General features: G+C 33.6%; 1 protein-coding gene across 1 annotated transcript; it reads right to left on the bottom strand.

Annotated features, from left to right (window-relative positions):
* Positions 1-3660: 3660 nt before the first annotated feature.
* On the bottom strand, positions 3661-7531 carry foxf1 (forkhead box F1). Its single transcript, NM_001080186.1, has 2 exons — positions 6313-7531; positions 3661-4560 (listed from the first exon to the last, which is right to left on the bottom strand). Exons 1-2 carry the CDS (start codon positions 7289-7291, stop codon positions 4397-4399), a joined length of 1143 nt encoding a protein of 380 aa, NP_001073655.1. The 5' UTR covers positions 7292-7531; the 3' UTR covers positions 3661-4396.
* Positions 7532-10644: the final 3113 nt, after the last annotated feature.

Below are 10644 nucleotides of genomic sequence, written 5' to 3'. Positions count from 1 at the left end.
TTTGTATGTATGTATGTATATATATATATATATATATATATATATATATATATATATATATATATATATATATATATAATGAGAGAGAGAGAGAGCGCACTCTGAAGCACTGCTTTTTATATGTATGCTACATATGATGTCAGATTTTTTTATTAATATGTTCTTATAGTATTTTTTGAGGCTTCACCTTTTGAAAGTTTTCTGAAATGTTTACACAGATGTCATTAAGCTGTTAAATAAATCTGTAAAATGTATGTGTGTTTGTTTTTATTTTGATTTTAGAGTCTTTTCAGATCACCCAAAAATGAAGATTCTGTCGTCATTTACGCATCCTCAGGTTGTTTGGACACAAAGAGGAAAATTTGATATTTTTATTCCTGTGTTTAACAAAAAAAAATCAATTTTAACAGAGCTGGAACAACCTGAGGGTGAGTAAATCAAGATAAAATTTTCATTTTTGTGTGACCTAAAATTGCTTTGAAATTTTACAGCACCAAACTGTTAAATTACAGTAATCTGGTATATAACTGTAACTTTACAGTTAAATCAGGTATTTAAACTGCAACCTACTGCTAAATCACAGTAATCGTTTTGCAAATTCACAGTAAAATATAGTTAATTCCACAAGATAATACTGTGAAATTACAGTAACGGACTTTATTATCTACTGTAAAGTTACAATATATGGTTGTAATTTCACAATAATTTAATGTGACAAAACCACAGTAAATTACTGTGAACTACCTCACAATAATTTACTGTGAATTTACATACAGTAATTTACTGTGAAAGTAATGCAATTATTAGCCAGTAATTTACTGTGAATTTAAGGTCAAATTTTTTACAGTGTAGGCTCAGAAGGCTGGTATCATCCATCCACATAGTTAATCAGCCCTAGATCACATACGGCTGCGGCCTGGAGGTTAAGAAGAAATATTTATATTACTTATTAAATTTCCCATTTATTGTATTTTATTACATCTACACTATCAACCAACCCTAAACCCAACCATCACAGTAATGTAAAAAAAGATCTGGGCTGCGTTTCCCGATAACGATTGATCTTAGCACTTAAGAGCGTTTTCTACGAGTCATTTTGCGAACGTTCGTTATTGTTTCACGTGCGTTTCCCAAAAATGCACTTAACACAATTGCACGTAGCCCAGCTTTAAGTGCAACTTAGGAGTCGCTATCCGTTTGTTAAGTGCTGAAATGTCACGCTATAGAATGGCTCGTTATTGTTGCACATGTTATAGCAATCCATATAATTCTTCTTCTACTTGTGTGAATGTATATTCAACTCGAATAACATAAAAAAAAATATTTTTGAGCCAGTTTAAAAACATAAATTAACTGGAAATGTCGTACTGTAAAAACACCGTCTTGCTCCAATCTCGCATAAAACTAATTCTAACAGTCCTTGCCGGAAATGACATCAGCATCATTTTCGATATTTATATGAAACCTTAATTAAGTAGTATTATTTATCAATTTCTTTATCAAAAATTGCTTATCTCACATCAAAATAAATAAATAAGTAAATAAATAAATAAATAAATAAGCTCTTACATTTATTTTTGAAAAGTTTAGCCTAATTATTAATTATTATTATTTGTATATTGAATTGTGTAATGTGTAGAAAATATAAATGAATAGAGATATACGTACAAATAAAATGAATAATGACTTTGAAGAGAAGTAAATTGTAGGTGCAATTTGCCGGTTGTCCAGCAGGTGCCCTCAAAACTCTGTCTCCTTACGATGCACTTAAGGCTTTACGATTACTCCAGAGCACTCGTAGATCCACGAAGATTTTCAAGTGCTACTTAAGTTACGATGCTTTTGGGAAACAGACCGTAATATTAAGATCAGTCGTACGATCATTTCTACGAACTTCTTAGGCTTACGATGCTTTTGGGAAACGCAGCCCTGGTGTCTTCTCTATTAGTATAGCTGATTAACGAAGAAAACTATTTAAATTATTTATAATATTTCCTATTATTGTACTGAATCGCTGAACTATGTGCGTAAAAATGGAGCTTGCAACTCTAGTTGACTAATGATGCTTTTGGGAAACGCACCCCTAGACAGTGATGAGCATGTCCTCCAGACACCCTAGCACACAACCTATAACCACAAAAAAGAACAGCACAGCTTCAGATGGCAAAGAGAAAATAAGTTCATGAAGCAAATACATATCACCCTTTGGCCATGTTGTTATATATACATGTTGTGTATATATATATATGCCCCAAGAAACCTCAAAAATATCGAGTGACTAATGGCAACTAATAGTCGCTACCAAGTGCTTACTTGATGTTTGTTTGTGTGTGTGTGTGTGTGTGTGTGTGTGTGTGTGTGTGTGTGTGTGTGTGTGTGTGCTTGTGTAGGGGTCAAGATTGAGTCCACTTAAGGACCCCTTTGACATTTCCAGACTCAGCTGTGCTAGTACTGATTTATTTTGAAAATGCACGCTTTATACAATGTATAGTGGATACAGAACCCAGCATCTATGAGGCTATGGAATATAGAATATTTTGACAATAATAAATATTTGCTGAACATTAAGGCCTCTCTTAAAAGGGACCAGAATCCCTTATTCACATATTATTAATAAACTCTCTCTCAGGGCTATACACGCGCGCACACACTTACGCGCGCGCGTGCGCACACACACACAGAGAGAGAGAGAGAGAGAGAGATCTTACTTTTTTTTTAATTCAGCGTACATAATTGTACTCTATGATTATTAATAGATTATTAAGTTTATATTTATACTCTTTCCTACCCTTGCACTGAGTCAGTTTTTTTTCAACCAGCTATACCTAGGCAACATTTCTACTTTAAATCCATTTTTGTGTCTCATTCATTGAAATAAATATATTCTTACAACATTATATTATATTATATTATATTATATTATATTATATTATATTATTAATTCATTCATTTTCTTTTTGGCATAGTCCTATAATATTAACCCAGGGTCGCCACAGCGAAATAAACCACCAACTTATCCAGCACGATTTTACGCAGCGGATGCCCTTCCAGCCGCAACCCATCTCTGGGAAACATCCACACACTCATACACTTCGGACAATTTAGCTTACCCAGTTCACCTGTACCGAATGCCTTTGGACTGTGGGGGAAAACGGAGCACCCGGAGGAAACCCACGCGAACGCAGGGAGATGCAAATTTCACACAGAATCGCCAACTGAGCACGAACCAGCGACCTTCTTGCAGAGAGGCGACAGCACTACCTACTGCGCCCTGCGTCGCCTACATTATGTTATATAATATTATTGACAATCGTATTATAAAGAAGCACAATTTTGAACTCCCCATATAAAACCAACGATGAAACAATTAGAACGAAATATTGACATTTATTGTTGTTGTTTTCATCAACTGAAATCTACTATTATTGTATCAATATCATTGTAGTGATTTTGTTATTTCGCACTGTTTATTCGGGATAACATAGTCTTGTATTTAAACATTAAGCCTAATTAGTGGTTCGACAGATGATGCTGAAATCCAGCCCACAGATTCACAGAGTTAAACCCCTCCCAGCCTACCCAACCAAAAAAAAAAAAAAAAAAAAAAAAAAAGATACTGTATTGCTTAAATTGATTTAAAACATATTTTAAACACAGTTCAAACTCATGCCATTACGTTTTAATTTTCCTATGAACTGAAGTAGCCTACAACTGAAAAAAGAACACAAATAATTCACTAAAATGTATTATTTTCATACATGTACAGTTTATACAGTGCTCGATGAATAAAACGTGTCAAAATGGATATGTACAACTTAAAAAAATAACAGTGCTTATATTTAACCTTATTACATTAGGCAAATATTGCCTATAAAGCAGTCTTAACTCTGGCTATAACTGTAGCCTAAAAATAATTTTTAAACAGAATAAATAAGTTGCGCTTTAGGGTTTAAAAGTGCCTTCATTTCGCGTGCTTCTGGTTTTCACCCCTTATGGCAAAATGAAAATGTTTGAAGACAAAAAAAAAAAAAAAAAGTTCATTCAAACGATACAAATTATTTAACAACAATACCAACTTTTGAGCGTTACACTGATCTTTGCATCTCCGTGTATGGAAGTTATCCGCCAGCAGAGTTTGTACCGAGCTGATAGAAATGAGTTAATCTGGCATTTTTTTTTCCGGCCTTAAAATTGAAAGTCTTGCATATACTCAAAGTAGGGAATCTGAGTTATTGAAGTGCTCTTTTAATGAGTTTGTTATTTTCTAACACTGCGCTTATACTGTTCTACTCTCAAGTCAATTTGTAATTTCATGTCCAGTTCCAACAGAGACACTTTACAGACCACCTTATCGTTCATTTGGGTCTATTTAATACGATTGCTCGTCGTTGCACAGTCACATCACACAAGGTTTGATGTCCTGATAAGAGACCTGTTGATGGTGGTAGTACGAGCTGCTCCCTGGTGAATGCATCGATGAAGAGGTCATGGCGTTAAAAGAAAAGACAAATTCTTTCCTGTCACACATGCTGGGAGATTGGGTATGATAGCGCGGTATACCTGCGGAGTACAAAATAAAGCACTGCATTACTACAAAACTAGATACAATTGACCCTATTTTAACAGGTTTTGAAAGTTTTAGTTGGTAGTTTAAGGGCTTAATTAAGAAATTGAATTTCCTGTGGCTGTAAGTTCGGGTTGTCCTATTTCTTGTAGTGTTCTTATGAAACGTTTTATTCTTCTTCTTCCCCCTCTTCTTCTTATTCATACGCCTATTATTATTATTATTATTATTATTATTATTATTAGTAGTAGTAGTAGTAGTAGTAGTAGTAGTATATGTATTTGTGTTATTATTACTTTATTATTAGTAGTAATAATAGTATGTTTATGTTAATTAATTTATACTACTAACATGAACTAGAATGAACAACAATTGAACATAATTTATTAATGCATTATTAAAAGCATGCTTGTTAATATTAGTTAATGCGCAGTTAAGTTTACCAATGATTAACAATGAACGACTGTATTTTCATTAACATTCATAAGGTTAAAGAAGATGAATTAATAATGTAATAAATGTTCTGTTCATAGTTTGTTCATGTTAGTAATACATTAAGCAATCAACTAATTAACCTTATTGTAAAGTGTTACCCATAATGATAAGAAATTGTTTCTGGGATACTGTTCACCTATTACATTTAGTTTTACGTTTACTCTAAAAAAATGTTCGGTTGTTGTAACCCATTTACTAATGTTTTCTGTATCTCGTAAAATATTTGAAGTATTTCTTTGATTTTATTTAAATAAACTAACCAATTTTTCTTCTTCTTCTCCTTATTATTATTATTAATATGATTATTAATTATTATTAATATTATTATTATTATTATTATACAAAATTACATGACTATCGCCTGAATTCAATAACCGGGTAGGCCGTATATTTTGTCCAACGTTTAAGAGCAAACAAACAAACAAGCAAACAAGCAAGCAAGCAAACAAACGAACAAACATAAACGTTTAGGCCTATATAAGTCCTTAGAAAATGATCAAAAATACGTTCGTTACTATACACTTTTTTTTGGTATAACGTTATAGTACATAAAGCTAAATAATTCTGCAAATTGGAATTCACTGAAGGTTGGAAGTACAAAGCAGGAGCCTTAAGATCTGGGCGTTTTAAATAACGGTAAAATTGCTTGCACGCAAATCCCTACGGACATATGTTGCCGCGGGGCTCGTGGTGTGGCTCCTTGTGGTCTTACCCCTGTGGCGGCTACAGCAATCAGGCAGCAATCACTTCTAATTTTAAATGTGCTGAATGATGTAAATATATGTCTAGAAGTTCATTTTTGTATTTGTAAGTAGTGTTAAGGCACCCGTGAAATAATCAAGAAAATAAGGCAATAGACTAAACAACTTTTAATTTATTTAGGCCTAATCTAGGCACAATTGAAATTGATGTGCCAATGTTAACTGTGTAAAAATTAAATGTAGCGATTCTGTATCAGCCAGTTAAACATGTAGATAAACAGGTAAACAGAATATTTATTCATTCATTTTTCATTTATTTCCTTGTCGGCTTAGTCCCTTTATTAATCCGGGTCGCCACAGCGGAATGAACCGCCTAAACAGAATATAAATACTTTATAATACTTTTTGAACGTTAATTATATATATATATATATATATATATATATATATATATATATATATATATATATATATATATATATATATATATATAATTGTTATTTTAAAATTATTTTCCATTATATCAGCGTCAAATGTTCTTAAAAACTTTACCTTGGAGGTCGGTGGTACCGTGACCGTTCTGATGCAAATAGGACTGTTCCAAAGAGTGTGTTGGTAAACTGGGCTGCAATGAACTGGCACCGGGATTGCACGGAGAGAGCGGTTGCTGTTTAATGTAGGACGTCCCGTTATTTAGAGATGTCGGGGGCGCTGAAGGCCAGGCCGAGGCCGTGCTAGAATACACGGCATGCGGGTCCATCACCCCCCCGCTGGTGAGAAGCGGCGATGCGGAACTGTCGTGGTGGGGGTACTCCGTCCCTGATGATCCCGTGCAACTGCCCATATAGGAATGTCCACTATTCGTTGATAGATGGGGCATAGAGTGTCCTGCCAAGCCCATTCCTTCCATATTGCTAGCCAAATGTCCATTCATCATCCCAATTCCACTCTCCAAAGATAAACTGTTTGGAGGACAAGACAGGCCCCCGCCGCCCCCCTGAAAGTTATAGGACTCGGGTATGTGATTGAATCCCAGCCCGTTCATCATGCTGTACATGGAAGGTTTGAGCGCCTGGCATTTGCGTCTGAATCCCCGCGGCCTCCTGCGGAAGGATCCCTCCTCAAACATGAACTCACTGGCTGGGTCGATGGTCCAGTAGTGACCCTTTCCAGGTCTGCCTAGACCCTTGGGTAGCTTGATGAAGCATTCATTCAGAGACAGATTGTGACGCACAGAGTTTTTCCAGCCCTGATACGATCCTCTAAAAAATGGGAAGCGGCTCTGGAGGAACTGATAAATTTCGCTTAAAGTGAGTCGTTTGGTTGGAGAGCTCTGGATGGCCATGACAATAAGAGCGATGTAAGAATACGGGGGCTTTTCGGGACGACGAATTCCAGCGTTGGTCTTTTTTGCTTTCGTGCTTGAGGAGGAAGAGGAGGTCTCCATCACAGGCGTCTGGACGGGTTTCTCCGTCATGGGGCTACTGTGAGCGGGGGTCTGCACAGAGGGTTGCTGCACTTCAGCCGTCATTCTTCACGTTTACGCGCACGTCAAAATCCACGATGAAAAAAAAACTTAAGTTTCTAAACTTTTATCATTAGAAACGGACTGCGCTGCTTTAAGTTCTTTCTTTGTACGTAATTTCACACTGGCCTACTGTCTAAGCACTACTCAACATAAAACTGAACACAGCAGGGAAAAGATTCATTCGGCTTCCTATCGAGATCCAGTCTTCTTGTCCTTCCTTTAGGAGTTGGGCTTTTACTTATCTGTTTCCATCAGTTCCTCTCAGGCTCTTGAGCATGGGCATGGCAGAGTCGCGCAGGGGCCGCCCAGTGTCCCTCCCACTGTCAGCTATTCTAAAGTGGGCTTCACCAAAATCAGTATAACTAGACCACTATTTAAAAACCCGCGTTTATGGACTTTTTATTGTAATTAGTGCATTCCGTGCATATTAGCATTACACATTTTTTTCGGATAATATAAATTAATTTTAGCTTACAAAATTAGTCTACTTGTATTGGCAAAATGCAACTGGATAGCCTCATTACTTTTATTGGCTTGTAATTTAAACAAATGGGATGAATAAGATTAATTAATTTAATATGTAGCTTACCTTTCCACCTTTATTACTTTAAAGCGTTCTTAAATTGTTAAACAGACTAAACAATAAAGTTTTTGAGAGGTTTCGTCAACAAAAAAGGAATATATATATATATATATATATATATATATATATATATATATATATATATATATATATATATATATATATATATATAATACTCCTTTAGATGATAAGCGTGTTTCTTTTTCAGATAGACATGAGCAGGATGTTTATTCTACAGAATGTAAACATTTCCCCTGAGCTTCTTTAAATCAGAAATCAAACAAAAAGCCTTGCTAGTGGAGCTAATTCACAGAGAGTCACGTCGTCATACTGAATTTTACACTTACATTTAGATTCTTGATCCGATTAAAATGATTTACATTTGAAGAATGGGAGTTTCGAGGTTGTGTCGCGTTCATGGAAACTAATTTGAAGACTGCTGTCATTCAGCTGTACCACTTTATCAAGGCAAGTTTGATTCAAGTATTTTACGTTCGGAGTTTTTGCTTTGCTAAAGTCAAATAGAACAGCTCAGACATGGATTGTTTCAAAGTTGTCAAATTTATTGACAGGACAGTAAAATTCGTCGTTGTAACGCATACACTTAATATGGATCACACACACTTGTCCAGTGTTCTGGGCTATTGATGTTGAAATACTGTTTTTCATCACTTTCTACCTTCCGTGTCTAAAAGCATGTATTACATTTCGTTCTAATGTAAGATGAATTGTCATGCTCTGTGCAGAACTGTTTGAGTGTGCACGCACATCGACCAGCGCGTATAGCCTTAATTTTAAAACTAACACTTAGCCTATATTTAATTAGGCTATAAAACTTAACTGTATAGTTAATTTAAAAACTAACACATTTGCTATATATATACTTATATATGAAATTTAGATGTTAATTTTACTCATTCAATACTTTATTTTTCCGGCGTATAATAATAATAACAATAATAATAATAATAATAATAATAATAATAATAATAATAAAAATCACCACCAACAACAATAAAACTATCAACAATCGAGGGTATCTTTTCGTTATTAATACCTAATGAATGTTTGGTTCATGTGAATAAATACATATTGACATAGGTAGCCTAAGGGTTGGAAAGATACCGACATTTATCCGATAGGGACCACCCAACGTGCTCGAAATCTGCATTTATTAAGGTTAATGACTTCGTTTGTTGAATGTATCTAGTTAAACCTTCTTTACTGTTGCCGCCTATTCACTCTCACATTTTTAAAAGTTTTCAGAATAATGTTGTTTTCATGAATTGTGACGTAAAGCATTACAAAGTTCTTCAACGTCATCGCAGACTGGTGTGATCTATGCAGTAGCGTTAACTGTATAGACTTTCACTTTCATTATACGCAAAACAAATAGGCATAGCAGTTTTCATCTCACATTAAAATTTCCAAAAACCGTTAGACAAAAATCTGATTTAATTAAAATGCAGCTGCAGAAACAACAACAACAACAACAACACTTTTGGCTATAGTACTTCTTCTTCTTATTATTATTATTAGCATTGTTTGTTGTCATTATTATTAACATATGATGATGATAGCCAATACTCTTCTTCTTATTATTATTATTATTACAACAACAAATAACAACAATAGCCAGCATTGTTGTTGTTATTATTAATATAATAATAATAATTATTATTATAATAACAACAAAAACAATAACATAAACAATAATAACTAATATTATTGTTGTTGTTGTTGTTGTTGTTGTTATTATTGTTATTATTATTATTGCTGTTTTTATGTCTTGTTAATGACCATTGTTATTATTGCTATATGTGTTGTCAATGATAATAACAAAAATAACATCAATAATAAATATGATGATGATAATAATAATAATAATAATAATAATAATAATAATAATAATAATAATAATAATAAACATAATAATAATAACAAAAATAATGTAGATTTCGTAGTGTCGTTTTGTCACAGTAGGCTAAATGTTCCGAATTTCCATGACGTCCGTCATACACGGACACTTAGAAAAAAAGAGGAAAGCTGCATTGTTCTACTAGTCACGTTAGTGTGACATAACTCATTATTAAGACACTGGAATTGCAGAATCGGTTTTTAGCAACTAGATCAGTAAGAACTGCTAAAAACATTTCCCATTTCCAATTTATTTATTTTTTCTCGGTCTTAACATTGAATCTTAAATGCACATATAACAATTAAATATTTCATTTAAATTAAGAGTCAATCCAACCACTTTTATAGATTTTGTACAAAAAAATGGCATATTATGATCTAAGTCATTTTTAAAAAGGTAAAGACTTTTAAGTAAGTCACATGAAATATGTTCTGCGGTTATTTTTTTTAAGAATAAGATAAAACTGTTGCTAATATATTACCCAACACTGCCCAAACATGTGTACTGCCAGTTTATGATTTTTTTTTTTTTTTGTGCTCTGTTAATTGTGTAACAAAGTGAACTCGGGAGGTTTAATTAAAAGCTGGACAGACATTGTTTGAAAGGAAACTTGTCAGACGAATCAGTCAAGGATGGCTTGCAGTTCCAAAAGTTCACTGCCGTGTGTCACCTCCATAGTATCGTTTTATAAATTCTTATACGTTCTTTTATCATCAACTATTTCTGATTTTATTTGCGATGAGCATAACAATATAGCATATTATTAACAATAATAATAATAATAATAACAATAATATATATATATATATATATATATATATATATATATATATATATATATATAATATTATTAGT

The sequence above is a fragment of the Danio rerio genome, chromosome 18 (assembly GCF_049306965.1).
Source record: "Danio rerio strain Tuebingen ecotype United States chromosome 18, GRCz12tu, whole genome shotgun sequence".
Lineage (NCBI taxonomy): Eukaryota > Metazoa > Chordata > Actinopteri > Cypriniformes > Danionidae > Danio > Danio rerio.
This window is presented reverse-complemented; position numbering and strand designations above follow the sequence as displayed.

What these genes read in the sequence shown, in the direction of transcription:
- foxf1 (NM_001080186.1), bottom strand. Translation starts at nt 7,291, where the DNA reads ATGACGGCTGAAGTGCAGCAACCCTCTGTGCAGACCCCCGCTCACAGT. An exon ending in CGGTACCACCGACCTCCAAG is followed by an intron (nt 4,561 to 6,312) that starts GTAAAGTTTTTA and finishes TGTACTCCGCAG; the next exon opens with GTATACCGCGCTATCATACC.